Raw genomic sequence first — 26,193 nt, 5'->3', positions numbered from 1 at the left:
GTTTACTCGTAAAATCTCTCTTGCATTGTTTCTCTACTTGCTTTAAGTTTCTTTATAATTTCGCAAAATTGGCTAGCAAGTTCCATACTACAATTCACCCCCTCACGTAGTGTTCCATCCGATCCGCGAATAACAAGTTTCTTCGGTTTAGATTCACCAAGAATGTTGCAGTGTGAAGATAAAGCTTGGATGGAATGTACACTACTAATAAAAGGAAGAGTGGCCATCTTAACAATCCCCCTTTGTAATTTTTTTACCAAGTGACAGCAGATACTAATTTTAATTTGGTTGCATCAATTATTCTAATGTTAATTCTGAGTGTTGCTGTATCGATATTTCCATTCTGTCTCCTTATTCACGATCACGAGTCAAGATGATTCACTCATCTCGTGCTTTGATTTTTTGATGTATAAGTAATTAAAAAAGACATTCTTACATTATATCCAATGAACAGAACATGAAATTTAAATATATGTTAGATATTTCTTACAATTTGGGCATGTATTTTCTGTTTGTCCCTCCTCTCTCTGCCCTTTGTTTTGATCAACTGTCTTGATTTTGTTGTTTTTGTATAGGTAGTTGGTCGAATGATTGGTGCAACCATAAGAAAGGGTTTCAGTTGTTACAAGCTAAACAAGATAAAAGCTTGCCTTTGAATGATCTGCGGCTGTTTTTAGGTGAAGTCACAATTACGATTGTGGATTCATCTTCTCCTCGCTTCCTGGATTCATCACACTCATGCAAGAATTTCTTCCAAGCATCTTGCACATATTCAACAGCTTCTTTAACCGTCATCTTCTCCACTAATTCATATGGGTATGTTTTCTTCTTGTGATCGCCTTTTAAGCAAGCTGCCATCTGCACCAACTCCGCTTGGAAATCAGATATTTGCTTGTTTTCCTGTGCTAAACTTGATCTCAATTTAACTGGCTCCGGCAGAGTAACTGCAGATATCCAAAATAGTTTGTAAGAATTTAAATGAGTTTTTCACTAAAATTCTTAGATGATTTATAATCAAACAAGACTGAAGGCCTGAACTTGAAGGGTATATGCATCTTAATTCTCAACTGAATATAAATTTACCTGGGCAATCAGTTCTTGGAGTCTCCCTGTTGACTACAACCTCAAAAGTGCCAGCCCATGCATCACGCTTAGTTAAAAAGTCTTTCAGTTTGAATATCTTCTTGACAGTTGCTGGAATTGAAGAATGTTCATATTCTGATGTTGGATATGGCCCTGACGGTCCATGTAACACTGCATTTTTTCACGAAACAATACCTTTAGAAGATACTTAAAGTACATGTAAGGTTTTAAGTTTGAACATACGTACCTGTTCCAGGTTGGATCCATGGAGAGATGAAGATAGTCGGAACTCTAACACCTAAACGATCAAATCCAAAACTAAATGGTTGAGGACCAACAATGCCATCAGGACTAGGAACCCCTTCAACAGGGGTGGGAACATGATCATAGAAACCACCATGTTCATCATATGTGATTATAAATAAGATTTCATTCCATTGTGGACTTGATCTCAATGCTTCATAAACTTCCTTGATGAACTTTTGACCTATTGACACATCATGGGAGGGGTGATCATCATTTCCTGGCACTACTAACAAGTCAAAATATCTTTGTTCGATTACCACATAATTTGGTAGCTTCCCTTCCTTGCAATGCTTCTTGAATTCTAGATCAAATTGGTGGAAACGCGAAACATATTTCAGCTTCCGTAGATTCCTACCAAAAATAGTAAGAAAAATGTTTATACTACATATTTCAGTATCTGTTAGTTGAAAGTTGAAACTGTAGTCATATTCAGGTGATGAATGTCTAAATTAAATACCTGTAAAAGAGAGTGGAAGGAGGGTACTGATAATAGATACCGAAAGAGTAACCCGACTCATCCAAAGACTCAAATATGGTCTTCTGAGGCAACCCTCCAATGAGCTTCCCAGTATCATTACTTGTTAAACCATGGGATGTTGCTGAGTGCACGAAAAGCCTATTGGGTTGTGTAGATGCAGGCATTGAAGCGAACCACCTATCACAAACTGCATATTGGGTTACTAACTCCTTGTAAACGGGTACAACATCCGGCTTGAATCCGTTCATTACAGCCTCGTCCATCCCACTTTGGATTCGGTTTGCATTTTGTGCAAAACCTTGCATTGTTGGGGCCTTCTTCTTTTCGCCTGATGCTTGGCTCCATTTCTCACCAAATACCTGCTCAATATCAAGTACTTACTTATGTAGTATGTATGAAATAAGCCCCAAGAGTTAAGTCTCCTGTACAAAGTATATTTCTTATTATCACTTCTAATTATTATTATTTTTTGCTTGAAATAATATTGGTTCAATTCGTTTCAAGTCTTTAAAAATGTCATATATTTCTAAGTAATCTTGTTTTTCTAGATCATATTTAAGATAAAGTGTTAGCATTTGTATTGCCTTTCTACTCTGAAATAATACTACTCTGTAGCCACATTATTCGAACCGTGAAGTGGTCAGTAGTTGGTACATCAAACCAATTAATCGCACATTATCGAAGATGGAAGGTGGAAGTCTTTATTGATCGAGATAGCAACACTTGGAAAATATCTCTGGTTAGACAACATTTTGAGTGGAAGGATGCCAAGGATATATTAGCAACGGAACTACCTCACCCTCCTACCTCAAATTTTGTTTACTGGAAAGGTCATCGCTCAGGTAAATTTACTGGTAGATCGGGCTATGTTATGTTAGTGGAGAACAGGACCATGGAGGAAGACAAGATTTCGGAAGACGTTTTGAAAGCGCTTCGCATAATCTGAAAAATCAATATTTCTCCTAAATGGAAAGTGTTTATGTGGAAGATCATGTATGATGGGTTAACTGTTAATTATAACCTGAAAAGAAGAAGTATTGATATTGATAGCCAGTGTGGCTATTGTGGTTTTGTGGATGAAAATTTACAACATGTCTTTCGAACTTGTAGTGTGGCTAGATTGGCTTGGACAGTTTACCAAATACAAGTTTAAATTGATGATAGTGAGCCTATAAGTTTTGCAATATGGGTTCAAAAACATATCCTGCTCTTTTATAGCAAGGATGGATCGGAGAATAGCAAGCTAGAAGGCTTTGTGGCCATGCTATGGAGTTTGTGGGTTACTAGGAATAGAAGGGTGTTTAGAAACATAGGGGGTCATACAAGGTCTGTATTAATTCAAACTGAGGAGGCCATGAAGTTGTTACGATCGTTTCAACATTCACCACAAATGGCAAGTATGGGTAATCCACTGTTGGATACGGAGCCTAGTAGTCCACCAAGGTTCTACCTTGTCAATCTGGGAAGAAACAAAGATCATTTTCCTAACTTTGTTTTGCAGGTGGATGGTTCGTGGGAGAAGAAAACAAAAAAAGCAGGTTGGGGATGGGCTTACAACGAAGGGAACAACAACAACAACTACTATCGAGATGGAGGAGGGAATTATGGTTGCACCTCTACAACATTCCAAGCAGAGACGAAGGCTTGCCTTCATGGTCTGAAATGGGCAAAGGAGCAGAATATCAATGACATAATGATATTTACGGACTCGATAAACTTAGTGACAAATTTGAAGCAGAAGGCCGAAAATACAATCCACACTGTTTGGGACTCTCAAGAAATCAGTAGACTAGCTTCCACTTTCAACACTTGCATTATCCTAAAAATAGATAGGAATAGAGTGGAACGTGCACACATCATTGCAAGAAAATGCATGAACAAAGGGTCTACATTTACTAATAGAATTTAACTCTCTTTTGCCGGTATCAAAAAACAAAAAAAGAAAGAAAGAAAGAAAGAAAGTGGTTAGTGGTTTTTATTTTAAACAACCGTTCTTAGCCTTCTAGGAATCTATTATTTTATGCACTTAGTAAGTTGGTAAACCTACTCTTCTACAGCTGCCTCCGTTTTTAAAGTTCCTTAATATTCACAAAGTACTATTACATGGACTCTTGTGTAATACTTCGAAATTCATAAGTCTCATTTATTTACTTCATTTGACTAATTTCTATGAGAGTTTTGGTCAAATTGAGCAAGTAAAGTGAGACGAATGAGTTGTTTTAATATATTTAATTACGTGAGTGAATTTTTTTTATTTTAAAGTTGATATTTGAAAATATATATCGAGAAAAATCTAATAAAATTACACGTGATAATGTTTTAATGAATATAATAGTGAGATTTTGTGGTAAAAAAAATCTAACTTTAAACAAATGGAAAAATTACTTTAAATAATCCAACCTTTTGACCATTTTCCGTTAATAATCCAACCTTTTGATTATTATCTAATAATCTAACCTTTATACCCTATTAATTTTTATTGCACCTAAACCACTTGCAACCGGCACAACAAGTCATCACCTTTATTTATTTATTTTTATTTATTCTAAAAAGAACCCATCCTTCCTCAAAACTGATTGCTGTATTTTTTTTCCTTTTTGATGGAATTATTTTATTTATATTTCTTAAAATTAATTTTACCTTTATGTAACAAAAAATTTCTCTCCATCCTTTTATTGTCTGTACCGCACCACCACCACAACCACTACCCAACCAATTAAACCAACCATCTTTCTCCTTCACCTCTCCTCCCCACCGTCTATTCTTCACCACCAACAAACAATCACTAACACCCAAAATCAACCACCACTGCTAATACCCCTCACCTCGGAATGTCCCTAGCTCTGTCACCACCATCAAAACCATCTACAAAGTGGGGCGGCAAAATCTAGCAGATATATAACCACACCCTCATCAAGATCTACAAATCCGTTTCCTCATACTAAAATTTCAATTGAAATTCTCTTTAGTTATTTGAGTAATCCTTCATTAATTTTTTTACTAATCATAAAAAAAAAAATCAATAGAAATTTCACTAGTTGAAGAGGCATAACTTGTTGGTGATTGACAAGAAGAATAAAGAAGGAATGATGATGAAGCGGAAGAGGAGGAGTTGCGGTGGTGGATATAGGAGATGAGGAAGTTTTTTTTTTTTTTAATGTAATTCAAAGAAATAATATTAAAAATGAAAAAAATGGTTTTTATAATGGATTTGGTTAAGGGTTAGAGTTCTGGTGGAGGCCGCGACTAAACAAGGAGGAAGGGTAAAGAAAAGAAGAAAGAAAAAAACTAGAAAAAGGAAGAAGGTAAAGGGAAAAAAAAATATATATTAATTATTTTCTAATATAAAAATAACAAATGGTTGCATGACACGTATATAGGTGACCTGCTATACCGGGTTGGTGACTTGTTAGGTGCAATGAAAGTTAATGGGGTGCAAAGGTTAGATTACTAGATAATAATCCAAAGGTCGGATTATTAACAGAAAATCGTCGAAAGGTTGGATTATTTAAAGTAATTTTTCCTAAACAAATTTCAAAATATTTAATTTTTTTTGTAACATAGGTAGGAAATACTCCCTCTATATTTATTTAAAAGATATTTTTTTCTTATTCGTCTGTATTTTATTAAAAGATACATTTTCTATTTTACATATCAAGGTTTTCATTTTCAATTATATTAATATTTCTTTCCTTTTTGGTCCACTCTTTTTACTACAATAAATCATTCACTCAATATCAATTTATTACAATAAATAATAACTCAATACTCAACTCTCATCTTATTTTAATACTAAAATCACATATCGGTGAAAGTTTATCATTTAAATAAATACGGAGATATATCGTTGAACAAAAAAACACGTACATACCTGTTCATAAATGTCTTGTATAGAGTGACCAGGGTCTGGGTCGACGTACACGGACTCGTCCCCGAAGTGGACCCTTTTAGAGTTAGGATCCGATGAATCCAACGGGTTCGATTCCTGACCGGTGACACCATTTATTTCGGGGTTGATCCCTTTCATCCACCCGAGCATGTGGTCAAATGAGCGGTTCTCTTGCACCAACACCACCACCGTCTTAATCGGAAAAGCCGGGCTATTCTCATCACTAGCCATGCCTTCAAAGTTACTCAAATCTCAAATCTCAAATCTCTAGATCCTTTTTATTTTTTCTGTGTAATGGTTAATTTCAATGTCTCAAGGGAAAGATAAGAAAACGGGTGAGTTTATAAAGTGCAGTGACTTCCTTAATTGCTTAGCTTTAGCTTGTTAATCAAGTATCAAGTATCAAGTATCAAGGTACGTCCTTAAATTTGTTTCCTTGAGGGACTTGACGTAATTAATTGGTTATCACTTATCTTTGTAGTTTCACACAATTGTATTTTTCTGAAAAATATTAATTAGTTCAATTGCGTACCAAAATGAAGTATATGTACGCTTATCATTATTCTTTCTTTCGTGTAATTCTGTTGTAGTTTTAACAAATAACAAAATCTTGTTACAAATTTGCTACCTTTATATGTTGCAACGTTGTTAATTGACGATGTGAAGAATACTTGTCAAAAAAAAAAAAAAAAAAAAAAAAAGACGATGTGAAGAATGGCCAGCGCGCCTAACTCATACGTAGTAAGTCCTAACATTAACGAGTATTGAATTAAATGTACTACACATGTATTTTCCTAGGAGATGTAAAATGTAAAATGTAAAATGTAAAGGGAGATCTATTAGAGATCTATTAAGTAGACATAAATCGAGAAGATTTTTTTTTACATAAAAGTCTGAGAAGTATTGTTGGTTCAAATGACGCTAGAAGCTAGTTAAGTCAACTACTTATTTTATTTGTTATATATTCATAGTCATATAACACGCCATGAGATCAAATAATGGTTACATGGAATTGTTGGCAGGATAACTTATTGACATAATCGATTAGATTTTAATCAATTGCTTTCTTAAATGCGTACGTAAAATTATTTTATATTCATAATTTTATTTTATTGTTTCATATAAATACATTGAAACTCGTAAGATGATTATAACGTTTACGTAGCGTAAGTCGCAACCATCATAGAGAGCTAGGTGGACAAAATTCAAATTAAGGTTCAACTAACTCCTTAAAATTTGAAATGAAATAGATTTCTGAGATATTCCGATGATTAAAAACAGTGTTGAAATTGTCACATTTCACAATCAATTGACAAAAGGAGTAAACCGTGGGAAAGAAAATTATCATACTCTGTATAACAAAATCAACATCAATATTTTCTTGTTGACCTTAAAGAAGCTCCAGCCGTAATAAGGTACATGAAGTTTAGATGATTTGATATACGCAACTACATTCTTAAGATAACAATTTGAAGAAGAAACTTCAATCCATCCCTCTTGTTTAAAACAAATTGAGGTGTCCTTAAAAAACAAAAAACGAGGTGATATTTGCTATAATTGGAAAAAAAAAAAAAAATTAGAGCACAAGGAGGGAAAAACAATCATATAACAACACCAACATCAATAATACCTTGTCGTCTTTGTTGAGCGTTATCCTACAAGATAAAATATCATATTCGATAGAGTTATGGTATATGATATGGGATAGAAGTGAACCTATTAGGTATAAGATATCTAGTTTGTATTATAAATATAAGTGTAAGCCCACGAATAATATAAGACAATCAAATATATTTTACGCCTAGTAGGTTCTAGAATATATTTGATTGTCTTATATTATTCGTGGGCATACACCTCTATTTATAATACAAACCAGATATCGTACGCCTAGTTGGTTCCCTAAGTCTTATAGACTTCTATCTCATATCATATACCATAACTCTATCAGATATGATATTTGTTGAGCCAATATGGTTTAAATGATGACAAACTAAAGTAATCAACTAATGTGGTTTTCAAGTTATATCTGTTCAAAGATCCTTAATAAATGGTTGTGCCCAAGTCATCAATAATAGATCTTACTAGATGTTGGTGATTGTGAGATTCTTATAGCAAAGAAGAATAAACTTCCAGAGCTAGAACTGCACATCAGTTCCTAAGGAGGAACTCCAGACAAGCTAGCCAGGGCACAGAGAAGTTCCTGAAGGGAACACTACCGAGTTCCTGAGGAACAACCAACATGCGGGGCACTTGTTCCTAAGGAAGTTCCTGAAGGGAACACTACCGAGTTCCTGAGGAACAACCAACATGCAGGGCACTTGTTCCTAAGGAAGTTCCTGAAGGGAACACTACCGAGTTCTTGAGGTACAACCAACATGCGGAGCAGCATGGAACATGAAGACAAGAAATTTCCTGAAGGGAACACTGCCGAGTTCCTGAGGAACAACCAATATGCGGAGCACTTGTTCCTGAGGAACGACCAACAAGCAGAGCATCATGGAACATGAAGACAATAAATAAGAGTTTATTTTCTATGATTCATGTAAGTATGTGGAAACGTGAAAGGTAATGGAACAAGGTGACAAAAGAAACTCGTGGAACTTAGAGTCAAAAGCATCCAAGAGTCAGTGAATCTTTTGCATATTTTTATCATAATCTGTAGGGATTTATTTAGAATTTGTTTCTTAATAAACCTCTACTTGGTTGAGTGTTTTAGATAATATGCACTAGTTAATTTAGGATAAGATTTAGTTTCAAATAAAATATAAGTTTTTAATAAAGTCAACTTTAACTTAGGATTCTGATTTTAATTATATATTTGGTTGATTTATTTTATCTTATGTTTTTGGAAAATAAAGAGTCTAAATTTATAATATGTATAATGAGTTTTTGTTAGTATTTGAACTTGTAGACGCGAGTTCCTATACAAACGGGAACTCATGTATTATGTCACGTTTAAGAAGAAGTTTTCAGTAAAATATTTTGCATAGGAAAAATAAATTAAAAGTGAGTTTTAGATAAATATCTCTTGGATAATATTCTGATAAAATGTTGCTTTTTCTCCAAGTATTTATTTTCTTTTGTTTCCTACTCTTATTCTAATTGTTTTACTACAAACATGATGTGAGACTTTGACTGCTTGATCTCCACGTTCTCATCAACTGAATAGGTCATGGGAACATGCCTAGAATCATGGAAACATGGCAGTTAGTTGATGAGATTAAGGGGGAAGCGGCTAACAGTTCCAACATATCAAAGGGGATCTTGTCATTCATTCAAATGTGTCTGACTCTAGCAGTCATTCCAGTAGGTTTGGTTTAAGAGGGAAAATGCTCTAAAAGAAATATGTTTTGTTTTCCACGTTCTTGAGTTAGTCTATTAGTTCCAAGTTCCGATGAGTGACTTGTTCCCCATTGTTCTTTCACGTGATACATACTAGATGGATACTAATCAATTATCAATCATCTATATTTTGAGAGTTTGTCAAGGGTTGAGTGAGCTCTTGTAGTGGGGCATAGTCAAGGGTTTGAGTGAATTTTTGTATCAAGTTTTGGGCAGGAACTTGATTGAGTTCTTGATGTGTATGGGGTAGGAACTTGACTGAGTTCCTGTTGTAACTGGGTAGGCTTTGAGTGAAATCTATAAGAGAGAAACATAGAGGCTTTGAGTAAAGCCAAAGAGCCAAGAGAGACTTCTAGGGAACTTAGAGAGAGCGTAGTTGTTTGAGGGAACAACTATTGGGAACTTGAGTTCTTAGAGGAACTCGAGTAATGCCCGAGTTCCTTATAGGTTTGTAACAGAGTTGTTGCCCTATAGTGAAAAGAGTTTGAGTTGAAATCCCTAGTAGGTCGAGGTTTTCTTTCTAGTTGGGCCTAGAAAGTTTTCTCGTAAAACCTCTCTTGCATTGTTTCTCTACTTGCTTTAACTTTCTCTATAATTCCGCAAAATTGGCTACTGGCTAGCAAGTTCCATACTGCAATTCAACCACCCCCTCTTGTAGTGTTCCATCCGAATAACAATATTTATCATGTATGATAACGTAGTTATCCTCAACAGTCTCAAAACAAGCTCCCGTTATAATAGGAAATGCGAAGTTTAGATGGGTTGATGCACACCTCTTTATTCTTATCTTAAAGATAGTAACAAATTAAAGAAGATACTTGAAACAATCAATGTCTCTCGTTAAAAGAAATTGAAACGCAAAGGAGGGCAGCGTCCCTACAAGTATTTACAAACATAATATGTTTTTAATAAGCAAGTGTTTATGAAGTCAATTCAAAACATTGACTAGACAATTTGTAAACATAAATAGATGATAATTTGTGAATGCTACAAAGTGTGATTCATCACCAACCAGAGCAAGAGAACAACCTTTGAACGAAAGATTTGGGTTCCGGATTGTGTTTGCTAGTGATGATTTCTTGTTGTTGTTCTTGTTCAGTGGTTTCAACAACAACCACAGAGTCCTCAGCAGCGCCATTCTCCTTAGCTTTGGCGCACTCATCCATGAAAACTTTGAAGGCCTCATTGCTATACTCAGCAGCACGAGCAACAGTCATTCCCTCTATAGGCTTGTCTTTGATCTTAAGATCTCCTTTTAAGCTTGCTGCTAACTGCACCAATTCTTCTTGGAAATCTGATAGTTTCCTGTCCTCATTTGCGTCAAAGTCTCTCAGTCTCATTGGTTCAGGCAGGGTAACTACATTAAACATGCATGTTTAAGCATGCTTCAAATGAGGTACATCAATCAACTAATTAAGTTATATATATAATATATGTACCTGGACAGTCAGTTCTTGGAGAAGTCCTGTTTAAGACAACTTCGAAAGTGCCAGCCCATGCATCTCGTTTGGTAAGGAAGTCTTTCAAGTTGAAAAACTTCTTAACAGTTGCTGGGATTGAGGAATGCTCGTACTGAGATGTTGGTTGTGGCCCTGAAGGAGTGTGTAACACTACACGGTACACATACATTAATTTTATATACAAGTATAAGAATAAGGTAAACAGAACGAGGAGACTCATATATTATATACAAGTAAGTATATATAGCAACAACGAATTAATACCTGTTCCTGGATCAATCCAAGGAGAGATGAAGATGGCAGGAACACGAACACCAAGGCGATCAAAATTGAAACTGTATGGACCAGGACCCACAAGACCATCAGGGTTAGGCACACCTTCGACAGGAGTAGGTACATGATCATAAAACCCACCATGCTCATCATATACAACCATGAACAACATCTCATTCCATTGAGGACTAGCCCTTAATGATTCATAAACTTCCTTGACAAACTTTTGACCTGTTGAAACATCATGAGATGGATGATCATCATTTCCTGGCAATGCTAGCAAATCGAAATATCTTGGCTCGATCACCACATAGTTTGGTAGCTTCCCCTTCTTGCAGTCACGCTTGAAGCTCAGATCAAAAGGGTGAAACTTTGTTGCATATTTCAATTTCCTAAGGTTCCTGCACCCAAACAAATTATGTTAGATAATCCGGTCAAGCCCCTTGCTGCAACGCCCCACCACGGGATCGGATCTGTTATTCTGGATTAGGGTTATCTGTTTTGGGCCTACTTTCTGGGCTTTTCTGCATCTGTCTAGAGAGTACGTACTATATAAATTTAGTACTCTCTGGGTCATAACTTAGTTGTATTCTGTAATCCTCAAGATCAATAAAACTTTCCTCCCCTCTGCCGGTGGACGTAGCTAACACATTGTTAATTCTCTGCGTTCTTTATTACGTTCTTTATTCTTTCTTTGCATCCGTTATAACCAATTAAATACTCCATATCATATAATTAATTAAGTAATTAAATAGTATTTTCCAAAGATAATATAAATATGCGCGCTTACTTGTAATAAAGAGTGGATGGAGCAGATTGATAGTAAATACCAAAGCTATGACCAGCTTCATCCAAAGAATCAAAAATAGTTTTCTGAGGCATCCCTGCATTTAACTTCTTGCTGTCATTTCCGTATAAGCCGTGTGACGTTGCTGAGTGGACGAACATCCTGTTTGGTTGTGTGGATGCAGGTATTGAAGCAAACCATCTATCACATACTGCAAATTGGGATACTAGTTCCTTGTAAACTGGTACCAAATCTGGTTTGAACCCGTTCATTACCGTGTCAGCCATCCCGCTTTGGACCCGGTTTGCATTCTGGGCAAACCCTTGCATTGTTACTGGTAGTTTTTTGTTCACAGATTCTTGGCTCCATGGTTCTCCATATAACTGCCCATTCATCAATTATGCAATTATTTATATTTTAAAAACCTAGTAATGTTATTAATTGATGGATCTCCTTTCTAGAACTAGAATAGTAGAATCCATATTATTAGCACTATCAAAAGTGGAAGGGTGTGTTCGTTATCTTATCTAATACGAAAGTACGTACTACTCCATATTCTATAACTAGTACCTCTTCAATCCTGAATTGATTATTGTTCAATTCGTCCGAAAATCAAGTAGTACTTGCTCTAGGAGGAAGTATTTTCGGATATCAGGTATGTGCTTGCAAATACATATCATAGCAAAGGACAAAATAGGAAAAATGACAAAAAAGAAATTAAATGGTACTTTTTAAAACAAAATTTGTATTTTTTTTTTTATTTTTTTTTACAGAATGGTACTTTTTCTTACAGAATGGTACTTCCTATTTTGTCTTTTAGCTATTTGTCTTTTAGCTGATATGTGTGTTCCACACATATCTGATGTGCGAAAAAACAACCCCCTTGGTCTAGTGGTAAACATTACGAATTTGTAGCTCCCAAGTCCCAACATCCAATTTCTAATACTCTGTATGCCTACTCTTATAATTCATGCTCAAGTTCGATGAGCTAAACATCCCTTTGGACCTATTGGGATGGACTTTTGAGAGAGCAGGTCTTTCTTGAGGGAATATTACTTTGTTTTAATCTTTTGATACTTTTATCCATCGATTTTCTGGCTAAAATTTTCAAAAGATTCTCAATTAACTGTCCACGTAAACATGAAAGTGGTTTTTCTAAAAAATTTCCTTAATGATTCAACAAAAATTCGCAAACTCAATTAGCGGCTTTACTTTAAGTAAAGTCGCCAATTAACCTGGCAATTTTGCAACAAAAAAATCACATGTCATAGCAAAATAAATAAATTTGGACTGACGTGATCGCTGAATCAAAGACTCTAAAAGTATCAATAAGTGTTGTTTATTGCAGCAACATCCTCGTGCCAAATATTTCTTACCAACAACAAAGTCAACAAAACATATATTTGGCAGTAACTTACAAACTTGTGTGATGTGGAAGGTATATTGAGAACTTTATAAAAAGATGCTTATTTTAGGGATTTTGATGTCTTATTAAGTTAATAATTTTCAACCAGTAATAATCCCTCATAATTTTACTTCATAATTGTGTACTACTCCATGTTTTCACCCCTTAATCCATTATGATTACTCGTGGTAAATAAATTCCCACACAAGATGCTCGATCACCTTTAACTATTTTTGCTTAGTTGTAACGCCCTTGTGAGTTAAAAAAAAAAAAACTAGCAATATAAACGTTCCTAGGAGTCTAGGACATGATCCTCCGTGATCTTCGGTTACTGAATGGTTCAATTATTGAACAATCAAAGTCGTGTTGGAGTAAGTAATACCGACATTATTCTATCACAATTTTGACTATTAACATTTTTTAAATACATATTTACATAAAAATGTTACTTGATATCTTGATAATATACATTACAAATCCGACTTAAATCATACGAAGTATGTAAACATTCCAACTTTTCCGCGGCACACATTAACATAAGAATTAAGAATGTTGTTGAAATTTTGTAAAATTAGACTTCACAAAAGTGTTGTAAGTAATAAAAAACGAATAAAGTAACACTTGAATGACAGATAGATACAATAATGCAACAATATAATAGAGAGAGTACCTGCTCATAGATATCTTGGTAAGAATGACCAGGATTTGGATCCACAAAAACGGAGCCATCCCCAAACTTGACACGAGCCGAGTTAGGATCCGAAGTGTTCAACGGGTTGGACTCCTGACCCGTTAAACCGTCGATTTCTGGGTTGAGTGGCTTCATCCATCCCAACATGTGATCAAAGGATCGATTCTCCATAACCAAAACCACTACTGTTTTGATTGGATATTCCTTCTTCTCATTATCCGCCATTATTGATGTTTGCTTTGAAATCGAAGAAAATAATGCCTTAGCTTCAAGAGGAAAGAAATGGAGATGCAATGAGCTTGCTAGAGATTCTGCTAGGAACATATATAAGCTCAAGTTTGTGTATATATATTCATAATACTAATTAATTGTCATCTTAGCTTTTTTATTTTGTTTTTTTCTTGTTGACGGATCATCTTAGTTGTTATTAGGCTTTTTTTATAGTTTATTAAATTTCTTTTCCCGCTAAGGCACATGTTTTTTTGTTTTAAATTTACGCTTAAGTTATAATACAGTTTACATTGGTATTATAATACCACTTTCGTTCCTAAATGATCTTTACGATTACCATTTGTACGGTAATTAAAGAACTTTGATAAACATGTGATAATTAGGTAACAAACTAGATTAAATCCCGAGCACGCACGGATTTTGATCATTTTTTTCACAAAATATTTAACGGATTATCTCTCAAACTACTGCATAGTTATAATTTTTAACATACTAGCTCGTTTAAATTTATTCATCTAATGTGCATATTTAAAATGCTAATATGGTAATTTGACCAAAATATTGATTGATATATTTTACATTATTAATATAGCGATTTGACTAAAATATTACCAATTTAGAATAATTATCATTACGTCGTATCTATTATTGCCATAATTTATAAACTAAAATTTGTTTCCATGCATATAGTTTATAAAAAAAAAAAAAAAAAAAACAGATACACTTTTTTGGGAAAGTGGTTTTTGGCGGGAAAAAATGCACCAGGAATTGACACGTGTCATTCCTGGTGTCTCTTTTAGTATATAGTAAGTAATAGATAGATGAGAAAATCAGTGGCTATAAATTGTCCAACAATGTAGGTGGATGCGAATAAATATTAAAGTATTGTGAGTGGTTAAGTTATGGTGGGCTCCCATAATAAAAAAAAATTGCAAGTTGCATGTTTTAATGGGCCAAAAGAGGGTATAAATGTAAAATTGTGCTCACAATGGAACAAAGTGGAGTGTAAAGAACTTTCATGAATAGACTAAAACGTAAAGCGTGAATAACATTCAGGAAAATTCGAAACTTGATCATATATTCGGTCTATATAATACTTCCTCCGTCTTTTAATACTCGCAACATTTGTTAGTTTCACGCATGCCGATGCACAATTTTGATCATTTATATCTTAAATTATCTATATGCAAAAATTATAAAAAGTTGATATTTTGAAAATACACATTGAGACGAATCTAACAAGATCCCACATGACTATGTTTTATCTTATATAGAAAACACTACGAATAGTCAAAGTAGATTATATGAATAGTCACAAAAGTCCAAACGTTGCGAGTATTAAAAGACGGAGGAAGTAGGATATTAGAACAATATAGGTATCGGATCAGGTGTTGATGCCTAATCCGAAATTCGGATATCGGATATGGTTATAGATATATCATGAGGTGACACGTGTCATTCCTGGTGTGTCTTTTAGTATAGAGTAATAGATGTGGCCACAAAACATAGGGAGAGGGCGGGAGTCTCGGGCTCAAGTTCCGATTATTTACTAGTTTAAAAATATTGAAACTTTTAGAGAATAGGTAATATTTCTTACTTAATCCCCTTAAAAATGCAAAAACAAGTTTCTCTTAAAGATGCAAAAATAAGTTTTTTTTGATTCGCCTCTAATATAACTATATACTACCTCCGTTTCAAAAAATCTTTACACTTACTATTTGCACGTACTCCGATGTAATGTTTGACCGTTAATATATCCAATTCTGTATGGCAAAAAATTATAAAAAGTTGATATTTATAAAATATACTTCGAGACGAATCTAACAAAATATCTCATGATAATTTTTTATAGATTTAATAATGAGAATTTATGGTCAAAGTTTTGATTTTTTGACACATTATTCAAAGCGTTAAAAACTTAATAAAACGGAGGTAGTAAGTGCATAACTATTACGTAGGTTTCCTCCCTCTAAATTATTTTGCAAATGTTGAGGAGACATTAATCTAAAAGAACGGAGGGTATAATACTTGGGCTATATTCAATTCGAGATACCACTTATGCCCGATATGCTACTACTGAAACATGGACGAATTGAAATCCTTATATGTTCGAGAGATCGAGTAATTTGTGTAGGGATGTCAATGGGGCGGGGCGGATGCGGATGTATGTCCCTCCATCCCCATCCCCACCTAAAATTTTCATCTCCATCCCCGCCCCATCATCCATGGCGGGTACAAAATTCATCCCCATCCCCGCCCCAACGGGTATAAACTAAAATCCATCCCCGCCCCACCACCCAACTAGGTATCCATCCCCGTCTTATCCCCGCCCCATACCCACGCCAATATCCGCCTAATTTTTCTTATTAAGCAAACATTTTCCATATGTACGAAGTAATGAAAGTTAACTTTAGAAGAAAAAAACCTTACGACTAAAGAGACACATATAATCGAAAAAATACCCGTCATAACAAAAAAAATCTAAACAAAAAACTTAAAATTCTCACCTAAATTCATATTATCACCTAAACATGCACATAAATACAAACTCACCCCATCACCCATGGCGGGTATGAAGCGGGGCGAGTGGGGATGGGGCGGGGCGGGCGGGGATGGGGCGGGTTCAACACAAAATCCACACCCGCCCCATCATCCATGGCGGGTACGATTTCTATATCCATCCCCGCCCCATCACCCGCCAAACCTACCTCCATCCCCGCCTACTTGGGGCGGATGCGGGGCGGGTCTCCCACGAAACCCGCCCCACTGACATCCCTAAATTTGTTTGTAGTTGGCATTTTTAGAGTTTGTCTTTGAGATCAATAACGTGTGACGGTGGGAGAGAGTGGAGAACGTGGTCAACCGTATGGACAAGGATAAAGTGGTCAACAACTAATGAAGACTCAACGAGGACAGTGTCAATTTTATTTTTTATATCCTTTGGTGAATTTTTTATTTTTATTTTTTTTATATAGGCTAAATTTGCATTAAAATAAAAGTTACAAACTAAAGTACTAGGTCTTTATAGACCTTTACACACATTACAAAACAAACTACTACGATTATAATTCTTATAGGCATGTAAGTAGTTGACTCTTCCCTTGTCGGCCCTTGATTGTTGTAACTACCTTGTTTACACCGCCATTTTGGTGTTATTGTACCAAGGCCCCTTGTGGTTGAGATTCCCTTATAGAAGATGGTGGTAACATTGGGTTGTTTACCACTAAGATGCTCCCTAACAAATCTGCAGAAATTGGGAGACAAGAAAAGCAAAGGAAGCGAGACAAAGCTACGGTCTTGGTTAAAAGACCTTGTGTATTGCACACAAGCGTCTAGAGTCACAAAACATGACTCGAGTAGCATGCTATGAGGCCCCATAAAATGGGAAGCAGCGTTCAAATTTTGGATTTTGAAAGCGTCAAGAATAAATCTTAACGCTAACCTAAAAAGATGACTAACAACTGTTAACCTCCTTTGGTGATTAGTCTAGTAAAAAAACAAGGTTTATAGAGTAATCAAATCTGAATGCTACTAAAATTAGTTGAAGATAAAGGTTGGACACTTTGGACTTAAAACAAAATACCAAAGAACATGTGAGTTTTCTTGAATAAATAATTAAAAGAAATCATAGTTTTTGGTGGTGTAAAATATTGCGCAAATGTGGGCCTAATTTACAATATAATTATTCAATTGTTGACAACTAATTTCATCTTGTACATACTAGATTTAAAGAATTAAAGAGATGCTTTAAAAAGAACTCTTAAGAATATAATCCATATGTGAGTATTGAACTAGTTATTTTATATTGGAGAAATAGAAAAGTAATTGACTAAAATATAAGATTGGTGAGCTACTCCACCGGTCATCAATTGGTTTTATGATGGAACTCCGTCAGATTTATATGCGGTTAATCTCTTCTCATGTGCGGACTTGTGTTAGGCTCATTGAGTTTATCATGGTATCAGAGAAAACGGTCTTGGCCCATTGTTTGTCCCGAAAAGGAAGGGCCCATCGATGTTGAAGAATTTGCAATATAGAGAAGAGCCGAAGATCGGTTTGGAGCAAAGTAGCCTAACAGAAGTGAATACCAAGTTAAGATTGAGATTTTTAAAAATTGCAAGCAAGTTCCTACTTACAAGCATTGGAGTTGCTCTAAGGAAAGTTGGATCATATTAATAAATAAACCAGACCAAAAAACCGAAAACATAACAGTTTTGGAGAGGAGATCGGTTATGCAGAGATCGAAACTGGTTGGAGTTAAATGGACTGGTTTAGGCTATTAAACTGATTAGGTTGTTTCAGTCCTAGTTGCCATCTTACTTATTACAATTGGCACCAATATCCAATACCACTATAAATATGAAGAATTTCAATTACATCATCATAATTTCTTCGTAGTAAGGATGCAATCTACTAATACATTAAAAATCACAATTAGAATGTAAACAATTAGGGGTGTAATCTAAGTAATTACTTAATTAATTCCATAAATGATGCAATCTATAACCAATAATACAAGAAACTAACTTAATTGATTCAAGTAATTTTGAAATGACTATTGTAATTGATCGTGAAGCTAATTAAGGTAATAATTGATGTATACATTTCATTCAATAAAATAATTGACACTTCCAATGAAATCATATGAATAAGTAAGTGATTTTTTATTTAAGGAATTGACTTAAATTACGCTAAGGCTAAATTGAAAATTTAGAAAAAGAAAAAATTAAGGAAATAATTAATTAAACAACTTACATAAAATTTTCTAAAGAAATAGATTAAATTTAATGTTGAAGTTAATAATGTTGTTATTTGGTTTACCTGAAATTTGAATCATAGTAGTGACTATTAAAATGTCAGCTCAAACAAAGATGCAGAATCGAAATCAACACAAATTCATGAAATTATTAAGGATTTAAAACGATTTCATCTTTTTTTGGGTTTCTTTGAATTTGTTTTTTCTAATGTATTTATTTTACTTTGAACTTCTTTTTCTTTTATCTCAGTATGCACTTATTAATTTGTTGACAGAAGTTGACAAACTAAGTACTTTGAGAGTCACAATTAGGGTTATCAATGAGTCATGTAGAGTCATACTATTCATGCACCCGATACGAGCTTCACAATTTCATAAAAGGTTATAATTCTAATAAAATCATATGGTCGTCACTCCAATGATACAGAGACAACTTATGATACAATTAAAAATGAGAAAATTCATTTTTATGAATGTGTAAAACTTTAATGACCAAATTTTTGTATTTATTAAAAATTTATGATAATTATTTTTTCTTAATTATTACATATTAATGACCAATTAATGATTTTTTTGAATGTGTAAAACTTTAATGACCAATTAATGATTTTTATGAATGTGTAAAACTTTAATGACCAACTTTTTATTACTACTTCGTCCCGGAATATTCTAACGGTTTGACTTTTTTCACTATTCACATAATTAACTTTGATCCTATTTTATGAAATAAGTGTTAGCATATAATATATTGTTGGCTTCATCTTAATATATATTTTCAAAATATTAATATTGATGGTCAAAGTTGTGCATTGACAAGCGTATTCAGTCAAACCGTTGCGAATATTCCGGAACAGAGGGAGCATTCATTTACTAATCAAATCATATATACTTTTCTAGAAATTTACTTAACATAAACCCATGAAATTAACATAGAAAAGAATAAGAAAATATAATGTTTCGCATTCTTTTAGCTAATTAAATGTGTTTTTTTCTCCTCCAAAATTATTTCGACTTTGTAACTCAATATACAATTGTAACTTTAATTTATTTATTTTGGCAAATTTGCCAAAACAACATTTTATAACCATTTTGCGAGAAACAACCTTTTATAAAAAAAATTACGAAAACAGACCTTAAAGTAAAATAAATTTGCGAAAGACAAACTAATTGTGTTTTCAGGCGTTGATCCAAAATTTTCCGGCTTGACTTCCCACGTGTCGTTCACGTGCGCTCGTATTTCCTTATGTTCTTCATTTCCCCTCCTTTTCCCTCCCATATAAAAGGGATTTGCTTAAAACTTAAAAAGGAATATGGGAAAACCTTTGAAGTTCTCTAACACGACATTAATGAAGCTCAACCATCAATGAACTTTCATTGAATGTTCATATTATTATAGCTGCGTACATAATGACATTCATATTATTATCAAACTGCATTTAAAGAAATTTATAAATGAATAAAAAAAAGCTCAAGCTATATCCAACAATCCGGGCATCACCCAGGCTACTAACTACTTCGTAGTTATTATCAATAGAGGGGAAATCCATCATCAAATAAACACGTTTATTGAAATTCATTAAATTGGGATTAAAATACCCACTTCTTGAAAGCTAACCTTTCATTCAGACTAAAAGCAAGTGATTGAAGCTATCTCAACACAAGCAGATCTTCTTTCTACATTGAAGCATCCGAAAAATAAAAATAACATGGTGGTATACACTATATCAATATACCTCTACATGCCACTGCTTGTTCTTCTTCAACTGAGAAAGCTTTTCGTCCCAGCTCTCCCCCCTTTCTTCTGCAACCCTCTTTAGTGTATCTTGAATTCCGGGCATCATCCCTTTGAGCCCACAGAAGTAAATGTGAGCACCATTGTCAAGCAGCTTGAAGATTTCATCGCTGTATTCTTCAATCTTATCCTGAACATACATCTTCCCACCCTTCTTATTCTGATGTTCTCGGCTAAGAGCCGTGTCATACCGGAAATTATCCGGGTGGTCTTTTAGATATTTGGAAAATTCAACATCATATAGAAGACTGTCGGTATTGGCAACCCCAAGAAACAACCAAGCAAGGCCTTTGAACTTGTATGCAGGGACATCCTCCATGAACATGCGACGAAGGTAGCCTCTGTATGGGGCCACACCAGTTCCTGTAGCAATCATTATGTGTGTGGCATTCGGGTCCTCAGGTAAAAGCATAACCTTGCCCGAAGGACCTGCAAAATACAGCATGGATGTCATGTCATCAATAGCAGAAACAAAACCCCTTTTTCAAAGGTTAATTAATTACTTCCATCTGTTAGCAAGTAATAACCAAGAACAGACTTGAAAGACTTGGGTTTTATATACATTTTTTATGACCTGACCCTGAGACTTGCACAAAAATTTTGGGATGTAACTTACGAACATGGTTCTGGAGCTGGAATTTAAATCATTAAATGACCAAACCCGAACCCTACCTATTTGAAAGACACAAAGATCTAGCGCCAAGAAAATCTAAGATAACAAAAGCCAAGAATACCCACAACTGCTTAGAGACTGTCATTTATTCAACACCTGTTCTCAAATGAAACTAGAGGTTGGAAACAGAGTAAAGAGAACTCCTTTAGAAGGTGGTGTCACATAATTTCCTCAAGAATACTACTTTGGCAGGAAAGTGAAAGTTTCTAAGACCCTAAGAAGACAATAAGTATATGTTCTGATGTTGTAAGCCCCTTTTCCATATGAAAAGCAACAACAACAGGTATGAAAGTATGCAACAAGTTGTAAAATTGATGGAGCAGATGAAAACCCTGATAGCTCATAAGCGCGAGAGCATGATGCTGTTTTCTTCAGTCTACCATTCATTTTTATGTGGGAGAATATGATTTCTTTACCTTTGCATGCTTTCATTCCGTACATCATTTAAAAGTAAATTATCTAGTTTATATATGGCACAAATGAATGAACCATAATGAACATTAGAAGATCACTATAAATTAAAAAGTATTCCGTAGCATGTTAAAACATCTAATTGATGCATATTTCAAACCTTTCCTTTCGAAAGAGGCTGACAATATCTTCAGACACTAATGTAACAAAAAACATAACTAAATCAACAGGCGAAGTTGACACCTTATCCAGGATCAAACGGAACTTACCAGCTATCTGGACCTTGTCTCCAGGCTTAGAGTCACAAAGGAAATTGCTGCATACACCCATTTTAGCAGGGTCCTCTTTACCTGTCTCGGGATCATAATAGAGTGCTCGACGAACACATAAAGTTGCAGTCTTTCCATCAAAATAGTCTCCGTACCTCGTAGAAGCAATGGAATATAGACGCACATTATGAGGATTCCCAGGTTTCTTGGGGTTCTCACCCTGTTCAAAGATAAAGACAGCATTTAGCTCAATTCCTCAAACAATAAAATGAGTGAAAATTTTCTAAATGACCCAAAAAAGGAGAAAAAAAGTCTGAATGTAATAGGTTTGAGTCCACAAAATTCTTTACCAAGGCAACCCTTTGGAGAACATTTATTTTCGTCTATGAGCTATTAATACAAATAACTAAATTACTATTCTAACTAAAAAAATATATTTTAGAATAATGAAGAATATATAGAAAAATTATTCATTATTCTAAAATACTCCGTACGAAATCTAAGTTGCACAAAAAAATCATGTTTATCTTAAAAAACCCGAAAAAGGGCTTTAAATATATAAAAAAAAGGTCCGTTGAGCGTCACACTTGCCCTGGATCAACTTCCACATCATAATTGCTCTAGTAAATAACTAAAAGAAAAAGAGAAAGATGGGAGATAGAAGTGAAAGAATAATTGGACATTATTTGAATCTCTCTGAGGTTCACCAATTATTTGAATGTTGGCAGGTCTCTTTGTATGTCTTGTCCGGAAAGAAGACTCAGTGATTATTCGTTCACCGGAACTTGAAGTAAAAATTTTGGTAGATAGGGATCCCATAAAACTTTGTTTGAGGCATGAGCCAAACCTAGTCATTTTTCAAGAACAATATCTAAGGGCCCTGAAACTACTACATGTTGATGCTCACGATTTCGATAGCCACACTAGCGATTTGGAGATCTCCTGAAAAAAATATTAGTGCCCATTTTGGTCAACTCTCCATCATCTTTCTTTGGCTCAGTGGTATGTACTTCCACGGTGCCCGTTTTTCCAATTATGAAGCATGGCTAAGTGATCCTATTGAACCTAGTGCCCAAGGAGTTTGGCCGACAGTGGGTCAAGAAATATTGGATGTGATGTAGGGGGAAGTTTCTGAAGAATACAAATAACCTCTGGTTTTTTTACTAGTACAGTTCCCAAAAATTCGGTTCAAATACTGTGAATAACCACCTATCTCAAGTTCAAAGCCCCTGCCACCCACCCACCCTCTCGCCCAAGAATAATCGGGCTGACGAATCAAAACATAGATTATGTGAGAACTCATATTAGATGCTGATGCTTCTAACAGGAAAATATACTACTTCACTGAACAAATAAAGAGGAGCAACAGAAAAAGGAAAGGCATACCGGGGGAATAACACCATAGCTCTGCCCTTCCCAGTAGGGAACATTGCCAGCATGATCGATCACAATGTGGCATGTTTCCCCTGGAGCCTTAGGACCTACAACCCTTTCAACAGAAACGATGGTTCCTGTGTATGGCCCCTTGGCCTTGTACACATGCATTGGTGGTTCTTTAGCATCTTCAAGCTCCAAAGGTGAAACCGCAACTTTAGTTATGGCGGCTTCTTGCACAGACATGCATACTACTGACTGCTTTCTCAGTCTTAAGTTGTTTGTTTTCAGGTCCAATGTATAGCCAGGGACCCATGATTTACTGCCAAAGCTTACACTGTATGTCTGCATAAATGTCAATATGTTAGAGCTTAAGTTTGAAACATGTAATGCCATTTTCTAGACATAAGTAGGACAGAAGAAACATGAAAAGAAGCAAACACAATAAAGAGAAAATATGCATATAATATCATCTATATTGTGCTATATCACTAGCATACCATATCAACACCACAACTCGCTATTCTCCCATTCATTCGTGACTTACATCGATATTCAACCTCAATGTACATTGATGTCACCTTATATCACTACTTTCAAGTATCTTATGAAATGATTTACATAACATGCTTCAAAAACAACAGCGAAAGGTGCAAGACCAAAAACAATTGAGCATGACTATAAAAGAGAAAGTGCTTAACAATGTGAATTTACAACCCATAATTGAAATCTTAATGAAAAACATTTGGTGAAAGGGCTGGTGGACATCTTTGACAGCATAACTACTAAAACACATCCAAGATCATGCACGTTTTAGGCCTAATTGTAGAGTCTAACTTCCACAACAGTACACTCACTCAAGCAATTCTCTCCAATATGAGTATTCGATAGCAGGCATCATAAATTTGTTATATATACTCCGTAGCATACTAGATAAACTCTATCACAAATATTATGCGCCTTCCGTCCAGATTTAATTGTCACATTCGTTGTTCAAATTACACTAACAGCGTGACTATTAAGCAAATTCGGAAGGAGTAAGTAAACACATACTCACTAACTCATCAATCCTCCTTGTAGCAGAAAATTAAACACAATTAAGCAAATTCCTCAAGGGAGAATGATACAGTAATCAAAACCCACTATAAGCAAAGCCATTAACCAAAATTCAGTGTAATAATTAAATTAGCATAAACTGAGTAAGTACCTTGAAAGTAGAACCTTTCACAGCAGATTCATTTGAAACTGGAACAGCAACAGAAACCTACACACACACAAATTATACACCAGAGATTAACGGAAGATAATCATAACTTAATCAACCTAATTAATGACACATTTTTTATTTAGTAAAAACACCCATCACCCAAATTCAATTCAATAGAACAAACCAACTTTAACTCCCAGCATTTACACATGAAAATGAAATTGAAAAAGAAAGTCAGGAAGAAAACAAAAGAAAAAGGCTTTGACTTTTGTGGGACTCACCAAAAAACAACAGACCAAATGAAATGAGCAGCTAAAATTTTGATCTTAATAATAAAAAAGATGACATTTTTCGACAATTTAAACAAACCCATCAGCAAAAACAGATTCAAAAAACAACCCTTTAAATAAGATGAAAGTTTAGAACAATCCGTTAAAAATGATGATTTTTGTTAGAAAACCTACTAAAACTTCATTGCATTTAAGCATAAAAACCATGATAATAAGAAAATTAGAGAAAAGGGTATAGTGGGACTGACCTTGGCGATGGCGGAATGAGCCATGATTGAACACAGAAATTTAGGAGAGAGAAAGAGAGAGATGATCGGGGAAGAGAGAGGAAGGAAGGAGGATTTAACAATGAAAGTGACTGAGCCTTTGGGCAGTTGGAAGGGACGGGTTTAGGCTGGGCGGCAGCAGACTGTTGAAGTGTGAATTAAAAATTGCCAAATTGATGACCAAATCTAATGCCCAATCGACCAATTTAGGCTAATTGTGCCAACTGTGGTTTGTTAGTTGTTAGTACTAGGCTACTAGCAAGCTTAAGGCACTCTGTAAAGGCCACATTAAGGTTGCCGTTTTAAGTCTTGCTTCTTAATTTCATTGTTCATCCCCCCTAACCCATGAATTTACGATTGTATTATGCATCACTTTTGCACAACTTGACATTAGTTTATAATTATTGTGTAAAGTCAATTCACAATTTTCATTTCATAGTCGAGTGTTGTTCTAGCTTTCTATAGAAATAGTTGTTTCTTTTATACTCCCTCCGTCCCGAAATACTCGAAATGGTTTGACGAACACAGAATTTAATGCATTGTAATTGACTTATTATTTAATTAGATGAAAGTTGGTAGTGGAACATTTTTTAAATATGGTTGTCATTGATCTGGAGAAGGCGTATGATAAGGTACCCAGGTAAATTCTTTGGTGGACATTAAGTAGGAAAGGAATTCTGAGAAAGTATATTGATATCATCAAGGACATGTATGAGGGAGTTAGCACAAGTGTGAGAACTAGTATTGGTAAGACTGAAGAATTCTCCATTACGATTGGAGTGCATCAAGGTTCGCACGTAGCCCGTTTCTTTTTGCTATAGTCATGGACGAATTGACGAGGTCAATTCAAGATGGTATACCCTGGTGCATGATGTTTGCAAATGATATTGTATTGATTGATGAAACAAAAGAAGGAGTGGAAAGTAAGTTGGAGTTATGGAGAAAAACTTTGGAATCTCGGGGTTTTAGGCTGAGTAGAAACAAGACGGAATATATGGAGTGTAAGTTTAGTGGAGTCCAAAACAGAGAGACAGGGGCGATTACCTTAGATGGGAAAATTGTCCAAGGCTCAATGTTCCGTTATTTAGAATCTATTATCCAGAAGGATGGGGAATTGGATGGCGATGTGACTCATAGAATCAAGTAGGTTGATTGAAGTGGAAAGGTGCCACGGGGTTCCTATGTGATCCAGACATCCCTAAAAAATGAA

The 26,193-nt window shown here is 35.0% G+C and overlaps 3 protein-coding genes across 3 annotated transcripts; all 3 read right to left on the bottom strand.

The window, feature by feature from the left end:
- Positions 1–377: 377 nt before the first annotated feature.
- Positions 378–6,397, bottom strand: LOC110790088 (non-specific phospholipase C4). The gene is made up of 5 exons (XM_021994832.2): positions 5,739–6,397; positions 1,847–2,226; positions 1,331–1,740; positions 1,084–1,254; positions 378–944 (listed from the first exon to the last, which is right to left on the bottom strand). Exons 1-5 carry the CDS (start codon positions 5,985–5,987, stop codon positions 616–618), a joined length of 1,539 nt encoding a protein of 512 aa, XP_021850524.2. The 5' UTR covers positions 5,988–6,397; the 3' UTR covers positions 378–615.
- A 3,516-nt stretch (positions 6,398–9,913) lies between these two features.
- On the bottom strand, positions 9,914–14,133 carry LOC110790086 (non-specific phospholipase C3). The gene is made up of 5 exons (XM_021994830.2): positions 13,694–14,133; positions 11,622–12,001; positions 10,823–11,232; positions 10,538–10,708; positions 9,914–10,455 (listed from the first exon to the last, which is right to left on the bottom strand). Exons 1-5 carry the CDS (start codon positions 14,036–14,038, stop codon positions 10,103–10,105), a joined length of 1,659 nt encoding a protein of 552 aa, XP_021850522.1. The 5' UTR covers positions 14,039–14,133; the 3' UTR covers positions 9,914–10,102.
- Positions 14,134–20,179: 6,046 nt separating this feature from the next.
- Positions 20,180–25,315, bottom strand: LOC110790087 (ferredoxin--NADP reductase, root isozyme, chloroplastic-like). The gene is made up of 5 exons (XM_021994831.2): positions 24,966–25,315; positions 24,428–24,484; positions 23,233–23,565; positions 21,847–22,066; positions 20,180–20,922 (listed from the first exon to the last, which is right to left on the bottom strand). Exons 1-5 carry the CDS (start codon positions 24,987–24,989, stop codon positions 20,426–20,428), a joined length of 1,131 nt encoding a protein of 376 aa, XP_021850523.1. The 5' UTR covers positions 24,990–25,315; the 3' UTR covers positions 20,180–20,425.
- Positions 25,316–26,193: the final 878 nt, after the last annotated feature.

Source organism: Spinacia oleracea, chromosome 2 (assembly GCF_020520425.1).
Source record: "Spinacia oleracea cultivar Varoflay chromosome 2, BTI_SOV_V1, whole genome shotgun sequence".
In the NCBI taxonomy this organism is placed as follows: Eukaryota; Viridiplantae; Streptophyta; class Magnoliopsida; order Caryophyllales; family Amaranthaceae; genus Spinacia; species Spinacia oleracea.
The sequence above is the reverse complement of the archived record's forward strand: the minus strand, read 5'-3'. Positions and strand labels throughout refer to the sequence as shown.

Coding starts and splice junctions, on each gene's coding strand:
- LOC110790086 (XM_021994830.2), bottom strand. CDS start 14,038: ATGTTCCTAGCAGAATCTCTAGCAAGCTCATTGCATCTCCATTTCTTT. Junction 12,002..13,693: donor ACCAAGATATCTATGAGCAG/GTACTCTCTCTA, acceptor ATGAATGGGCAG/TTATATGGAGAACCATGGAG. Junction 10,456..10,537: donor TCCAAGAACTGACTGTCCAG/GTACATATATTA, acceptor TGTTTAATGTAG/TTACCCTGCCTGAACCAATG.
- LOC110790087 (XM_021994831.2), bottom strand. CDS start 24,989: ATGGCTCATTCCGCCATCGCCAAG. Junction 24,485..24,965: donor CTCATTCCGCCATCGCCAAG/GTCAGTCCCACT, acceptor GTGTGTGTGTAG/GTTTCTGTTGCTGTTCCAGT. Junction 23,566..24,427: donor TGAAAGGTTCTACTTTCAAG/GTACTTACTCAG, acceptor ACATTTATGCAG/ACATACAGTGTAAGCTTTGG.
- LOC110790088 (XM_021994832.2), bottom strand. CDS start 5,987: ATGGCTAGTGATGAGAATAGCCCGGCTTTTCCGATTAAGACGGTGGTG. Junction 1,741..1,846: donor CCTTCCACTCTCTTTTACAG/GTATTTAATTTA, acceptor TATTTTTGGTAG/GAATCTACGGAAGCTGAAAT. Junction 1,255..1,330: donor ATGGATCCAACCTGGAACAG/GTACGTATGTTC, acceptor GAAAAAATGCAG/TGTTACATGGACCGTCAGGG.